General features: G+C 36.0%; 1 protein-coding gene across 1 annotated transcript in view; it reads right to left on the bottom strand.

Moving 5' to 3' along the window:
- LOC102697758 (collagen alpha-1(III) chain-like) overlaps nt 1-16,912 on the bottom strand; it is a 66,757-nt gene that overhangs the window by 32,303 nt on the left and 17,542 nt on the right. Inside the window, exons 2-14 of the mRNA XM_015358976.2 lie at nt 14,971-15,170; nt 11,522-11,566; nt 11,127-11,222; nt 9,766-9,819; nt 9,608-9,661; nt 8,923-8,976; nt 7,360-7,413; nt 6,666-6,719; nt 3,825-3,878; nt 3,559-3,612; nt 3,078-3,122; nt 1,163-1,216; nt 233-277 (exon numbers count right to left, since the gene is read on the bottom strand). Coding sequence (XP_015214462.2) covers nt 233-277; nt 1,163-1,216; nt 3,078-3,122; nt 3,559-3,612; nt 3,825-3,878; nt 6,666-6,719; nt 7,360-7,413; nt 8,923-8,976; nt 9,608-9,661; nt 9,766-9,819; nt 11,127-11,222; nt 11,522-11,566; nt 14,971-15,170 — 863 coding nt within the window. The remainder of the gene's footprint in view (nt 1-232; nt 278-1,162; nt 1,217-3,077; nt 3,123-3,558; nt 3,613-3,824; nt 3,879-6,665; nt 6,720-7,359; nt 7,414-8,922; nt 8,977-9,607; nt 9,662-9,765; nt 9,820-11,126; nt 11,223-11,521; nt 11,567-14,970; nt 15,171-16,912) is intronic.

The following is a 16,912-nucleotide window of genomic DNA, read 5'->3' on the forward strand; positions in this document are numbered from 1 at the left end:
AAGTTAGAAAAGTTCATAAAGAGGAAAGATCTTATCATGTACTGTTCAAGATTTTTGTAGCACATTGCATGTTATTATATTCCATATAATTTGACATTGTGTTGTTTTGTTAGTAGTTACAATTTTTTTATTAATTATTAAAATATTATTAATATGAGTGCAACATTTTTGGGTTTCATCTACATGTTCATTTAAAAAAACTGACAATGCATCTAAATTTTTTTGTACTCACAGGGGATCCTGATTTTCCAGGCAATCCATCATTTCCACGTGCACCCTATGAATACATTATAAATATTTTATTAAAATTAATAAAATCAATTTAGCTGACTACACTTTTTTCATCTGGTAAGCAGAGAAAGAAATTTTATCTGAAAATATATGTAGACCTTTTTAACTTCACAACAACATTTGTATATACCCACAAACTGTACATAACTGCCGCTGATATTTGTCTCGCCCTCTGCAGCAAGAGGGCGCTCCTACTCTGTCCTGTCCTTAGTTTCCTGCTTTGCTGTCCTTCCGGTCTCTCTCTTCCCCTGGGCTATATATTTCTAGGTCTTGCACTTTGCTTTTGCTCAGCATTGACGTTTGGATGTCCTGAAACCCGCCTAGCACCAGGTTGCCCCACGTCCACTACCTGAGGGCATAGGTTTCTATGCGGCATTTCCTGAGCAGCTGAGCCCGGGCTTATTCCCATTTTGCCGCTACACATTGGGTCTTTTATGCTCTCCTGCCATTCCATGGTTCGTCCTTCCGGACATCCGTGACAATATTTACTCACATTGCTACTTGATTTTAATCAGTGTATATTCTGTATATACATATTGTGTATTACAAAAGACACATTTCAAGGTTATGGTGTCTTTTAATAAAAGCAGCTGTTATAAATTATGGAAACTCAGATGTTATTTAGCTCTTATTATTTCACAGTTTTGCTGGGAAGCAAAACCATCTAAAAAGACATCAAATACAGTATACAGTGTGTAAATGACTTTACATGTATAAGGTAAATGTATATAATCAGACATTTTTACCCCACACAGTTTTACCTGACACTTGAAATAACTTGGCTTCATGTATATTATATACAGTATATAAAATACTGTTGGCTGTATATACTGTATAGCATAGTGTGCATTAGTTCTGCTTTGTCTCTTACCGGTGTTCCTGGAATCCCAGGGCGCCCCCTCTCTCCTGAAGGTCCTCTTGGGCCCTGTGAAAAAAACAATTGTAACGGCTACCAAATTACTGTCATAAAAATATGTTTGTTTCAGTTGTAACAAGGCTATGACTTTCATGTGGTAGAATTGAAGTGTTCAGGAAGGTTTAAATAAATGTTGTTCTATTGCCTTGAACTGAAAATAAACCTGGTTCTTATTAGCTCTGATGCATTATTTTCTTAGGAATGCTGGTAATGAGGGCTGCCGATAAACAGATACACTGGGATTCTGACACAAACCAAGAAATCTTAACTTTGGTCATTTAACACCTCCATGATGAATTGTCCATACTAGTGCCTTTTTGTCTACAATTTCAAGAGAGAACCATCCAGACTGGAACCCTGGTAATCTGCCGACAGGGATGCGATGATGCACCAAGAGGGAACCTGCTAGGTGGAAATGAACATCGCACCCCATGATGTCATGACCAATCAGAACTCATGCTGCCTTATCATAAAATATACTGCACAGTAATTGGAAATTGATCCTTTAACTTTGAAACCTTGAAAAGCTAACTTACCACATAACTGTGATAAAAAATAAACTAAATTTTCCCTGTTAACATCAGACTGACAGAAAAACCTATATAACACAAAGTTCATCTCCCAAAGACTTTTCAACAATATGAGACGTTTTTCAACAATACTGGACTTTGACTGGACTGGACTTTTGTCAACACTTTTGAATGTTTCAGAGTAGCATCTTCAAATATGGGCAAGCAGTCTTTAACCTCATTCAAAGCTTGTTCTTGGAAGACATTCCCATGTTTTGAGATTTTGTGTACAAACTACTGGAAAGTGTACCTGGATCTAGCTCCCTCTTTTTCCGTGGAACTTAAAATGAATCTGAACTAAGCTTTGACAGCATCTAATTCAAATGAATACACTTTCAATATTCACTCAAGAATTAATTTCTTCTAAACAATAAATAATTTAGAAGTATTAATTCAGTACAGCAGTACAGTAATATAATTTAATTTTTTTAACTTTATTTTACAGTAATCATGCAATTTAATATTTAGAATATCAGAATGTGGGTTTATAGAGAAACATAATTTGTAAGTTGACTATTAATCTTTATCAGCCTTAAGCCTTTTATTATTCTTTTTCTTTTCTAATCCCTAAATCATTGATCAGCTATTTGTAAATCATAGCAGACTTATTCACATATATATACGGTATGTTCAGCTTTGTATTGGTTACGTTGTAAATGTTATTATTTGTATGAATAAAACTGTATGTTGCTTCCTTGGAATCCAGGAGTCTTGGTATTGGTATTTGTTGTTGGTTCCTGATCGCTAGATCCCATTAAAGTACTGGAATTGTTTTTCCTTGAATCAGACTCTGGTCTGGTCTGGAGCAAGAAAAAAGAGTAATTCAAATATTTATAGGTAAATGTGCTAAAATCAAACTGGAAAATATATTTTTTTATTTTTTTAAATTCCATCTATTTACAGAAGCTTTACCTGAAATTAAAAATATGTATGTAGGCATTGTTGCAGAAGGAGACAGAGGCCAATTGCTGAGCATGTTTTATTTACATTTGAGATTTTCTAATACATACTGTATTTAAAACTCTAACCTTTCTCACAGGTTTTACAGTGTTTCAGATTAATATAAGTATGAAATGTCAAATACAAGTTATTGACTTTTGTTGTTTGCATTTTTGAGTTAAATCTGTCTTAAACCTAAGGCTGTCTCAACTGTCAGTCTTCACATATTATACACTAATATGAAAAAAGGATTGTGTCTTCCATGCTTCCTAAAGCCTTCCATTCCATCTCGGGAGAATCGACACTGGGTGTAAATCTAGTCACAGTCTCCTGGTCTGTATTAATCTTTAAATAACACTCACCATCCCTCCTGGTAAGCCATTACTTCCAGGACTACCATCTTCACCCTGTAAAAAAATAATGGATAAAAAATGTGAATGTCATCACATAATTTTTATAAAACTCCTTTCTAAATTATTTTTTGTAGTTAATAAGTACAGCATTTTATTTGTGTTTTGAATAATATGAATTGTAGGTATTTTAAAATGCTTATTTAAAAAAAATATATTATATGCAGTATATATTGTATCCGATGAGTACAGAATCTAAATATGAATTAAACATAAAATAAACAAAACACAACAACATTAAAGTAATCCATAAGTTAAGAAACGTCCTTAACATTTTTAAAATATTCAGGACACAGAAACCATAATAATAAGGGATGTAAAATTAATCTTAGATACAATAAGTAAAATTATAACCATGCAATTACATAATTATCATTAGAATTATATGGTATGGTAAAGACACATTTTTTGAATGTGAAGGAAACACACATACCTTTTGGCCTGGTAGACCTGAATCTCCCTTGGCTCCATCTCTCCCATTAAACCCCTTAATTGAGTATAAAACACAAGGAAGTAAAAAGGCTAGTGATATTTTAAATAATCTACATACTTTATTTAGCATGTATTTAAATCCTAAGAAAAATAAAGCAAAACGAAAATGTTTATCATCAGTTGTTTGATAAAGTATAGTAGTGAAAACCAGAAATTATCTTTGTTAATTTCCTTTTCATACTGTACATACTGATAACATGTACTCACTCTGTGGCCTTTCATTCCTGGGAAACCGGGCAAGCCAGCTGGTCCCATTATCCCCTGGGAAAATAAAATACCAGAAGGTCATTTTAAATCTAACTATGGGACACTTAAAAACTGATTCTTAATTTCAAAGAATCTAGAAACCAGAGCTGATAAAAACCCGTATGAATTTATTAGAGCAAATAACTGACAGTCATATGTCAAAGTACTGTACACTATATTTAATGTACCTAAAGAACTTAATAAATAAGCATGTTAGTTTATATTCTGCTTGCAATGGTACCAGAAGATTCAGAGGTACAGTGTTCCAGTTCTCTAATTATATATATTAATTGTTGTTGTTTTTTTCTAGATGAAATTTTAGTCAAAATGTATTGTCAAACAACATGTGACAAAAAACATATTGCAAAAACAATAATGCACATTTTTTTAAGAAAAGGTTATTTAGCAAAGTTTCTTGCTTTACAAATGGTGAAGTACTGTATACACCACCTGTCCAGAACATGGTTTAAAAGTGTCTGGGTTCTAAAAGCTTAAGATCACTTATTTTTAAAAGCAGAATTTCATGGCAAACCAGCAAAAGATTATCAAAGATTCAGCCATACCTACTATAAATGAGGTTCCACATTATAAAGCAAGTGGCATTCATTAGACCCAGACTGTGGCTTTTTATAGAGCATTTAGGAAAACTCAGGCCTTCCCAGTTCTACCATATAAATTCCTAAGACCTATTATTTGCAGATTGTATACCAGGAAATGTTTTTATATTTATTATTAAAGCAAGACCTTATCCTTGCCTGAAATTCTCTAGTACTGTAATCAAGCAACATAATGAGACACATGAGGTGATGTCATATTGGAAATATCTGGCAATCACTGACATCATTCACATTCAAGGATTGGGATGTGGGAACTGAGAATAGGGTTAAAAGGGCCTGAGAAAAATAAAGCAATACAAAATGCTCTTTGACAGTCAAGACTAACTAGCAAATACAAGACAGAAAACCCTATAAAAAACAACCACCAAGCCTGCCTGACAAAAATGGATATAAAGGTCTAACAGAAAAATAAATCTATAAAAAAGCATGACATTATTTTGTAAATTACAAGTAAAAAGTTCATGATCTAAACTTTTAGATAGATTTAAATTTATGTAGAAGAAAATAAAACACTTCAGCCTCCGCTTCAGCTTATTGTCTGTTTCATGTTGCAATGACTAGTGAGTTACAGTACATGTACAGTATGCATTACTATAGTTGTAAAAGCAGTCCTTTTTATAAAACCTTCACTTAAACATCTCAAACTAAAAACTGCTTTTGCTGCTTGATATAGAATATATCTGGACTCCTTATCAAGTAAGCTGGACTTTATTATTTTCATTTTCTGCCTAAATATTTATCACTGTTGCTCAAAGCTCAAGCCTCTTCCACGTTATTGGTGTCTGTAATTAGTGTTCTACACAGCCAAAATATTCAACTTAATAACTTTCTCATTGCAAATAACCTTTGTGAATGCCTATCAGGTTTCAGACAATCAAACAGCACAGAAACTTCTCTGGTTCATGTCACTGATTAATCCAGGCTAAAACAGATCTTATAGGTTCTGATTCCAGTTTTCTATCTAGCCTTATTTCTCTAGACCACAGTACTGCTTTTGACAGTGTTAACCATGAAATTTTACTTTCTCGTCTTGAGACTGAGTTAAGAGCTCTGACATTGCTCTTACCTTAACTTCAACTCCAACTCTTATCTTTCTGATCACCAACACTCTGTCTCTGTTGGGGGTTTTAGTTCTAAAGTTGGGGTAATTAAATCTGGTGTTCCTCAGGGCTCAGTACTGGCCCCCCTTTCATTCAGCATTTACATGTTATCAGCAATTCAGTTAACATGGTCTAATTTATTATATCTATGCCGATGACACTCAAATCATTGTCAATAAAAAACTGACACTTACTGTAAGTGTCTCTCTCTGAACCCTCTAATTGTATCTCTGACATACTGTAGAAACCTGAATGACTCAAAATGTCCGTCATTTAAACTGCGACAAGACTGGTCATGTTTCTCAGCACATCCTATCAACTTGGGAAGCTAATGCAGTAACCCTATGTCTGGATGGCACTGTACTTAAATTTCAATCTAAATCTAAAGAATTTGAGGGTGATATTTTATCAAGAGCTTCATTCTTCCATCTCAAAAATATTGCTGGACTACATCCTACTGTATGTTGTCTCTGACTGCAGCTGAAAGGCTGGTCAATGTATTTGTCTTCTCTAGAATCGATTACTGCAGTGCCCTACGTGCTGGGGTATCTACATGTACAGTAAATCCACACTGAATAAACATCAGTACGTCCAGCATTAGGCATCCAGAATCCTGACCAGGTCACGTGCAAGTGATCACTTTTCCTGTCCGGGAGTCCTTGCACTGGCTTCCAAAATTCAAACATTTCAAAATAGGGATTCAAAATCCACATGTTCATCTCTAAGGATCTATATGGCTTGGTACCTCAGGACCTATCTGATTTATTATCTTATTACTTTCTACCTTGCAACCTTTATTCATATGACTCTGGTCTCCTATTTGTCCCCCAGGCTTGTCTACATACTCTTTGTGACAGAGCATTCTCTTTCTATGCCCCAAACGATATCAGAGAATCACCTTCCCTGAGTGCTATCAAATCCAAACAAATCAAAATCTTCTTCTTTGCATCTTCTACAATACTTTAAACTCTTTTATGTCTTATCATTGTCTCTTTTTACAGTAAAACACTTTGATAAGCTACATTAGAAAGACCATATATACAATTATGTTTATTATTATAATTTCTATTTTTATAAAACATTACCGGTGGTCCAGGAGGTCCACGATCCCCTGGCCTACCAGGTCTTCCAGATTCACCCTAAGCAGAAAAAAATACATATATATTACAGACATATCAACTTTCTAAACTGTTTTATCCAGTAAAAGGTCAAGGAAACCTTGAGCCTAAACTGTCAAGCAATGGGCACAATGTGGGATACACCCCAGGCAGCATACTAGACCACTCACGGCACACACACGGGGCACACACTGACACCAACACTCATACACTCATACAAGGGCCAATTTTCTCCAAAGTCAAATAATCTAATAGTATGTCTTTGGTCTGTGGGAGGAAACTGGAGCCTTATAGACATACTGTACTGTATGTAAGTAAAAAACTCTAATTTCATAGCATGCTACAAACATTCATTACACTTATGGCTTCAGTTTTCCCTTTAGGAAAATTGAAACATAACAATGTATCTAAACAAAGAGGTTATTTTTTTTGGTTTCATTACTTTGGAGTGACTGAAAATCGATTATCATTTTTGCACGGATGGAATGCCACAAATTTTAAAACTTTTAAAACTAAATAATGCTAGCAAACAGCAGTTTGTCTCGATGTTTTACATAACTGTACCACAATAACTTGTGAAATATATCTAAATGATTTGCATCAATATTCCAAAACTCAGGTTTGTCTTTCATCTTCATTCACACAGTGTTTTGGTACTCACATCTTTACCAGGTAAGCCATTCAGTCCCCTCTCCCCAGAAGGTCCACGTGATCCCTGTAAAAGTCATATTTTCAAAGTCAGCCCATAAAAGAAAAAAAATAGAAAAATATCATATTTTTTTTCCATTTTTACAAATTGGCAATATACAAAATTTTAGACAAGACCCAAAATCATTTCATGCATTCCATCCCTTTCTAACTACTGTATATCATCCAATCCATGGTCAAGGAGGAACTAGAGCCTATCCCTACAAGCAATGGGAGTGAGGCAGGATACGCTCTGGATGGGATGCCATACAATGCAGGGCAGACACACACAGTCACGTATGCTCACAATAGGATCATATTCCTGCTGGGTACACCTGGCAAAAACACATATGAACATACTGTAGGGAAAACATACTGTACAATCTACACCCAGGTAGTACCCCAGGTCCAGAATCAAACCCAGACCCTCCAGAGCTTTGAGGCAACAATGATAACCAGTTGTGGCACTACACGCGAGGGGTGTGTTCAGTGTGGAGACGGAACCCTGGGAGAAGGGCGAAGCCTGGACTTTGTAATCACAGCAGAATGCACTTATCAAAGGTGAGCTACAGCTATGAGGGCTCTTTAAAGGGACACTGAGCACCCCCTGTAGAGGATGAGCAGGGATATCCCTGGAAGAGGAGCATCAGTACACTGGCAGTCCCGTTTACACCGTTTTTCTTCTTTTGTTTTTAGCCTGTCCTGTTCTGTGTCTATACCTTTTATCTTGTTTAGATTGTATCTTGGCCATGCACTCCCTGCCAGCTGTCGCAAACGACCCCCCAAAACTGGGCAAGTGCAGTCTGGCTCCACCACCAAGCGGGTGCTTTTTCTACACTACAGCGCATTTTCTAATTTTCTTTTTTGTTTTCTTTTCTTTCGGTTCTCACTAACCTCACACCAGTGCCTCCATCCCCTCAGATGGAGCGTCGACTTATACTGGTGATGACCGTGGCTCCTCCCACTGTCGCACTGCTACACACTGCACTACCGTGCCATCCATTACATACTCTACTGTACATGCATCCTTTTTAAATATTTTATAAAGATGTCTCCCCGAAACTTAATTCATTAGTGTTAAGTGGTGCTAATCCTCTTTTTTAATTGGAAAAAAAATTGGGCTGTCTAAGCTGGTTACCTAGTGTTATTATTAATACAATTAAATGGAAATTGGTTTGAATTCTAATTAAAGATAAAGTTTCTTTTGAAAAAGTATCTGGACCTGACCAAACAAACCTGACCTGTGCTACATGAGAAGTCATGCCTATCTGACCTATTAATATCTATCATTGTGCAATAATAGCGTCATTGTTCAAATTCAAAATAGCCTTTAAATTGGGTACCAGCATGTGCTTAGAAAAACATTCCTTTCTGTCTACACCATGTACTCTTCATCAACTGAATGAATTGTCCTTGAATTCATTTTTCTTAAAAAGTGCAGTCCTACTGTATGTCACTGTATGTTTAATACCTTTCAATAAGTTATAATTTGAAAATGTTCCTGTCATCCTAAAATATAAAAAATAAGGGAACTTACAGGTGAACCCTGAGTTCCAGCTTCCCCTGGGGGTCCTTGGTGTCCAGGATGTCCCTAGTGAGACAACACAATTAGAAACATAATTTTAATAATATGATTACAGTACTGATTAGTATTTTCATTTATGACATTTACAGTATGAGGAGTTCATTAGCTTTTGTGTTTAGTGTTTGTTTTGGAATTGGCATCTTAATATTAGCACTTTAAGAAGCTTGCTGGTTTGTACTGTATAAAATCTACTGCACTTCTCTATTTGGACTGTCAGTTTTAAGTCATATCTTTTTTTTTGATAAGCTGTCTGCTTCCTCATTGTTTTACCGATTTCTCTTTTAAAATCCCATTGACTTCAAAAAACATTCAGAATTTGATTTTAATATCAGATGGCAGGATTTGCAATTTATAAAAGAAAACTATTAATGAAACTTTATGTTCATGGTAGATAGGGAATTCCAATTTATTTTCTTTTTTATTTCTGTTTTGTCAGATTCCTAACAGCTGAGTTTTGTATTTTGAGATGAAACTATTATTTCCAGTGATTGTAATTTCGCTTCTTGAACTTTTGTGTTAAAATGCATAGCCCAACCCAGAGACCAAAGAGGTGGAGACACTGTCCCTGTCATATGTCAGGGTAAACCAGAATGTAGTCACATTATGAAACAATGAGATAAACTGATTCTCAGCTTACTGGTGAACCAGGTCTCCCAGCTGCACCAGGTGGACCAGGGGGACCAGGAGGGCCCTAAAATCAAATGGAGAATAATCAGTAATGTACTGTATATAATAAGAATATGCATTATTAAATTAAAATATACTGTATATGTATATCTTTAAAAGTTATCTTACAGGAAGTCCATAACTAGTTCCACCATCTTTTCCACTTCCAGGTTTATATTGAGGCTTTAAAAACAAGAATAAAAACAGAAGATCATACATTTTTTCCACACACACAAAAGTGTCAATGTGTCATTGTCAGTCTAATGATTTGTGTAGTATATGCACATCTTCAGATTATGAAATGTGGAGAAAAAAATCAAGATTGCGTCATTTGTTTATTTGATATCTTTCATTAACAGCTGAATGACCAGCTGTAACATAAAGTACATGATATGTGCTCTTGTTAAAACATGTAATATTACAGTTAAAAGAAAACAATTAGGTTTTCATTAAACAAACAATAAGTAGTCATTCTATATAACAGTATGTAACAGTTCTAACAAAGAACCACATTTTTTAATCTTAACATTTTACAGTATAATGCAGTCTAACCTCAGCTAACACCATTTATAGTCGAATTGAGGATACTCATAAAGAGGTTTTTTATAATTATAAGTATTAAGTCTGTGGAGATTCTTTTTCAAATGTATTATTAAATGAAAATTAATCCATTTAATTTTAAATTTGTGGTTGGTTTCATAAAACATGGCACAGTATTTTTGGATGGCTTTCTGAAAGGTGTTTGGACTAAGATTACCTGAAGTTTAAAATCTTTACTGATGGTGAAATTGAACTACAGCTGTACATATTGAATTGAACTACAGTATATTTAATTTCTACCAGTTCAGTTTATTTTTCAAACTGAGTATAATGTAGTACAATGCAAACTGTACATATGCTGAAAGGTATTTTTAAAATATTTCTATATATATATAAAGCTATCACCAATATATTTGTATTTTCTATTAGGGTTTGACTCAAAGGCATAAGAAACAATCTATATCTATTGTGGTGTATGTTTATTTGCAAAGAACACAGTATAAGGAAATGGTGGGGAGACTAGAGTTGTGAGGGTGTGAAATGTGTGCATGGAAAGCTTACAAACAGAAGGTGGTCATTTGTCCATTCTGGGCAATTTATATTAGACCTCCCTATTACTTAATTCTTTTATCTTAGATAACAGTAAAATGTGGTGATTGTTAGGAAGTACAATTAAGAAAAAAATAGGGATGAGACAGAGTAGTTAGGCTGAATTTTTTTTTAAATTATGATCCTGCCAGGCCTCTGCTAATTATTCTTGAGGAGCTAATTATTCTTCAGTTAAGAATTACAAGCACTGTTCTAAAATGATCGCACTGTATAGTGTCATCACCATCTAAATACATTTACATTGATATTATTCTTGCTATCTTTTTAATTTTTAAAATGCATTATTAGAAACAGTTTCACCACAATTATTTCACCAATAACAATTTTAAATTAGTCCTTACTTCACCAGGAATTCCGCAGTTTTGACAAACTCCTGGTGGTCCAGGACGGCCAGGAATGCCAGGTTCACCATTAATTCCAGGAATTCCAGGTAATCCCTGGGAAATAAGAGTTCTGTTTATTGCTTAGCTGTAAAGTGCAGAGTGAATTAATGCTATTATTGTTATCTTTACTGGTCTACTCAAGCAATCTCCATCTATGACAATGTAAAAAATGAACATGAAAATGAAAACACCAATAAATTGTGGTTTAAAACAAAACTCAATTCAATACACAATGTTCACAAAATTGAGAATGATCCCTCAAAATCAGAAAGACCAGCATGTTCAGTATTAAAAGCTATAAACACAGCAATAAACTTTACATATTATAAAGTAGCTGTTTTTCTGCGCCTTACCCTTTCACCCTTTTGTCCCTTTTCTCCATTTCTGGTGGGAGGGCCCTTGAAAAGAAATAGTGAATGTAAGTTAATTAAGTTCAAGTTAAATGTTTTTTGCCATTTGCAACAACTACAGTGCACTCTCTTCATCTATTCATTCAGATAGATGAAGACAACAATAACAGTATTATTCAGTATACAATATGATGTAACATAAAGTTTACAATACTGTAATGGACACGGACTGGAATCCGTGTCGGATCTTGTAGAAGACCCTATGCGATGCGGTAAGAGCTGGAGAAAACAGGAGGCGTGGTAAAAAGGAACACACAAGGGTTTAATAGTGCACAAAATAATAGTGACCGTCCGTGAGACAGTGTACGGGGAAGACAAAACAGCATCCAAATCCAAACGGGTCCAAGGGCAGGTCAAAGCACGGTCCGAAAGTCCATAAACTGGGAATCCATCCTGGAACGCGACAAAGTTAAAATCCCGGGAAGGGGGGAGCACACAGACAAACGAAACATGGAGGTCCAAGGGTGACGGGGCGAGATCCTCCAGACCCCGGGCTCAGGAAACGGGAGGTGTCGGGGATGAGGCCTATGCCCTCAGGAGTCGGACGTAGGGTTTCCTGGTGCTAGGCGGGCCTCGTGACATCTTTCCCTAATGATGAGCCCCGAGGACTGGAGGAGCTGGTCTTTAAATAATAACACTAAAAGGGTACACCTGGAGAGCTAAATGACATGAACAATAATGAGAGCAGTGGAGCGCCCTCTAGGGAGGGATGTCAGGCGTGACAAATACAACATACAGTATAAAAATAATAAATAATTTACAACATAAAAGAGTGAATAATGTTGTGATGAATGCAGTGCAACATATAACATTTAACAGTCTGTAGTAATGGAAACTAGTCAGTGAGTTTGCATTTAGCTATTAGCTGTTATTCATGACGCATATCACTTGGGGATAAAAACTTTTTCTCAACTGTCACGATCGTAAACCTTCCTCTTAAGGGCGCTCCAGCCCTTCTTTGTTTGTATCTCATCTCCCACACCTGCTCCGTTCCAGCCCCTTTTCAGTTCCCCCTTAAAAGCCAGACGCTGACGTTATACCAGGCACTGCTCTGGTTCCGGTACCAGGCGAGTCCGGGACCTGGAACACACCTGGCCTCATTAAGGTTTTAGTTCCCGTTCCTGTGCCGGTTCCGACCCGGTTCTTGGTTTTAAATCTTGTTTGTTTTGGATGGACCACCCAGTTTGGACTTTTGCCTCCGCTTGGATTCCCCCTTGGACTTTCTTCTGGATTGTTTGCCTTGGCCACAGCTCCCCCGACCACCAGCACACCATGGACACGCCCCCCCTGTTTTCATTCCCATCTCCTGCATTCCTTTTTTCCCTGTGTTTCCTCCCACTACCCTGGATTGTGTCGTCTTCTTAGGGTCCGGAAAGAACTCTCCCTGACATCAACCTGGTGGTCTGTATGTCGATTAATATGTTTTTTCCTGTGTAGAGTTCTAACTAAGTTAAAATAATTAAAATATTGCAACTTTGAAATCTTTTAAAAATACTGTACAACAGTGGTTCTGCTTGCTGCAGTCATGATGCGGTTATTGAGATATTTATAGAACATCTGTTCTTTTTCACTCTACTTCAGGAGTAATTTTCATACTGTATGTGTATGGTTATGTTGTAGTATAACAAAGCAACTGCCTACACCACAAAAAGTACAAAGAGAAAGCTTTTTAAATAAAAGGTGCCATGTCTTAGAATAATTGGTTACAATGACAATTCTATATGCAATATATTGTGCTATCTGGTTTCAGCATTGGTCCTTTTAAATTAATAGATATATTTTATAAGACCTAATTTGGTAGAGATAATGCATTTCACTTAGCAACATTTCCAGCATTCTCAGATGAAAACATTGCATTCTAAAAGATGACCACTTTGTTTTGGTCCAAGGGCAGACAGTATAAGGAATTCCAAATGTGCTGTATTGTTCTCCCATACAGGACATCAGGTTGCATGCCAGTGAAGCCTAGATGCAACAGAACACTACAAAAGTGACAAACAAAGGTGCATTAATGTATGGGCACTGCTTGATCAGTAATGCTAGTGTCTGATTGGCCATTTCACTGTTACCATCAGCTATTCTGAGGGAAATTGTGTTTTGGTTAAAGTCAATTGTGAGTGAATTTAGGACAGGGCTGAAGAGGAAGTACATTTTAGTGTAAGAGATTTGAGAAGCTTTTCCCTTTTATAACCTTATCTGCTAAAACATGTAGTTTAAATTTTTAAAGCTAGTTTAAAGTTTGGAAAGGCTGGAAAACAAAGGCCTAACCAGACAACGTATTAGATAGCCTGAGAGTTTAGGGCTCCAAAGATTGAGCTTGGTTCTGTTCCTGTTTGGGCCTGATAATCAGCTGAAACTTAGCAGATGCTGAAAGTGTGTATACAGTTGAAATTACACTTTAGGAGGAAACTTTACAGTTACGCATCTGCCTTATAAGGAGTGTGCACCTAAAAGTTACTGGAGGGACTTACAGTAGCATCTCAGTTGGAAGCCATAAATAACTCTTAAGGAAAATATGCTTATTTTCTTCTTCTCAACACTGGGTGTAGGAGGGTGGCAAGCTCAAATAAGATTGCACATTCCCTGAGAAGGAGGTGTGGAATGACAAAATGACAATTTGTCATCCGATTAGCTTGAGGAAGATGATGGGTCACCTTACAATTTAAAAGTCAGGAAGCAGATGCTTCCACAGTTCCACATCATATAAAGCTACTTACTGTATACTGTATGTGCTATGTCAGTGGAGAATTAGCCCAAATGAGGACCAATGATTAAAAGTAATACAGATCCAAGTCGTTATGAGGATTAAAACAACAAGGTGTACGGCATTACTTTGATGAAAGTAGTGTGGGTGGTTATATTGTAAATGGTCATGACTTGATTGAAATATCACTGCACAGCACTACTGTATGTTGACAATATTCTGAGATCCATAGTCCATTTGTTTTCCAAGAAAACTAACAATCCCTTTTGCTACTGCTTCATATATTGTACATCTGTATTTTATGGACATCTTAAAGAGCAAGCAGTAGATGGTGCAGTAAATTGTTTTCAATTCAATATTTAAAGCTTGAAACCAATTTGCAGATCCAGTATTTATGTAATAACAAACTAATTCAGGTGGGTAGCTGCATCAGCATGCATAGGCTGCAAAGGAACAAGTAAAGGTTAATTCCATGCTGAATAGAGAAGAAAGGAAACACAATGTTTCCGCTGTGGAGTCGTAACAAAATGATGCCTTTTAAACATTGTAAGTAAAATATGTTATATAAGAAGTACATATACAGTTTGACTGATATGATGTCAGTGACAATGATGTCAAAGTAAAAAATCATTAATAAACTTTTACAGATGTAACAAAAAAAAGATAAAACAATTTTGATTTTACTTACTGGTGTGGGATTATTTATACAAATGGGACAGCATTCTCCAAAAGGAATTTCAGAATTTTCACAATCTCCTATTTCGTCACAGAATATTTCATCACATGTGACTATCCCAGTGTCACACACGCAGATCTGACAGGCCTCTGGTTTCCAAACATCTTTGTCAGCATGCATCTGGCCATTGTGTTCACAGGTTCCTAAAACAACTGCAGAAAAAATAATTTGCATTATCAGAAAACTACTTTGTGAACAGTAAATCATGTGACATAACCTGTATGCACAACATGCAAAAATATTTACCATGTTTAGTGTTTGGAAGCCAGTTTGAAACCAATGCTATAACATTTCACAATATAAGAGACTGAAATGTTGTGAAATGTTATATGAAATGCAATGTGACTGAAATGTTGTCATTGTCCCTGTAGAATAAATATATGAGGTCTTTTCACAGTGCATGGAGCTTTTTGCTGTCTTAATACATTTCAGTTTTAGTTTTAATAGTTTTTTAAATAAACTTTATAGCCATTCCATTTCACATTTTTAAATCAAAATGTAAATTGTGTATATAGAATATATTTAATTCTAAGCATACGAAAGCTCATTCTACAAAAGAATACGAATCTACAGTAAAATCATCACCATCTCCCTTTCTTAAACACTTCTATCTTCTACTAGAAAATATATTCAGCATAAAATTCAAAAACAAAATTGCATGAGTGAGTTGAAAAGCAATAGTGTATAACCATCCACTCCAAATCAATACTCATAGCTCAATAACAATTATAAAAAGACCATCAAACCTCCTACCATATCATAATAACAGTAAAGCTAAAATAATATACAATTTCTGCAAGCTAACTGGGTAAATCAAACTTTAAACAGATTAAAAGATTTACATATGTGTACAGCAAGACTACGCCATATGCTATCATTAACTGTGGCTGAAAAGCTGATCAACATATTTGTATTCTCTCGAATTGACTATTGCAATTCTCTACTCACTGGGGTTTCTAAATCTACTCTGAACAAACTGCAGTATGTCCAAAATTCAGCAGCCAGAATCTTGACCAGGTCTAGTGCAAGTGTTCACATTACTCCTATCCTGGAGTCCTTGCACTGGCTCCCAGTCAAATTCCGCATAGACTTTAAAATCCTTATCCTCATGCTCATAAGGCTCTACATGGCTTGGCACCTCAATACCTGTCTGAACTATTATCGCCCTACTCCCCACCTCGCAACCTCCGCTCTTTAAATTCTGCCCTCCTTGCTGTCCCCCAAGCCCGTCTGCATTGTATAGATAGATAGATAATACTTTATTAATCCCGTAGGGAAATTGATGTGTTACAGCAGTCCAGCCATGGGACAGTACAGCCATGTCATCCAGTATGGGCGACAGGGCCTTCTCCTGCTATGCCCCCAAGCTCTGTAACTTTGCCCATGGATATCAGAGAGTCACCTTCTCTAAACTCCTTCAAATCCAGACTCAAAACCTTCTTCTTCAGAAAAGCCTTTACTTAACTGGTTCCATTCTTCACCCCTCTGCTCTTCTTAGTACCACCTTCCACGGTCTCCTCTATTGTCATTGTTGTATTGCTGTAATTGTAATTGTGTCTTATCTTGTGTATTCTTCTAATTTATTGTTGTACTCTTCTTATTTATTGTTATTGTCATCCTGTAAAGCGCTTGAGAAGCCACCTTTAAAGGCGCTATATAAAATAAAGTTTATTATTATTATTACAGTAGCTTCTCCCCTGAACATACTCCTACAAAAGCCCAGATCATCTCTTCAGCTCTGTCCACCACCATTTAATACAGGTGTTCCCAACCTTAGTCTTTGAGGACTACCTGTTCCTCTTAATTGAATACTAATTTATTGCGTATTCTAGCTGACTGGAAGGAATCTAAAACACAGAGATCTGTTCAGTAAAACAATATCACTAAGAACATG

The sequence above is a fragment of the Lepisosteus oculatus genome, chromosome 12 (genome assembly GCF_040954835.1).
Source record: "Lepisosteus oculatus isolate fLepOcu1 chromosome 12, fLepOcu1.hap2, whole genome shotgun sequence".
Lineage (NCBI taxonomy): Eukaryota > Metazoa > Chordata > Actinopteri > Semionotiformes > Lepisosteidae > Lepisosteus > Lepisosteus oculatus.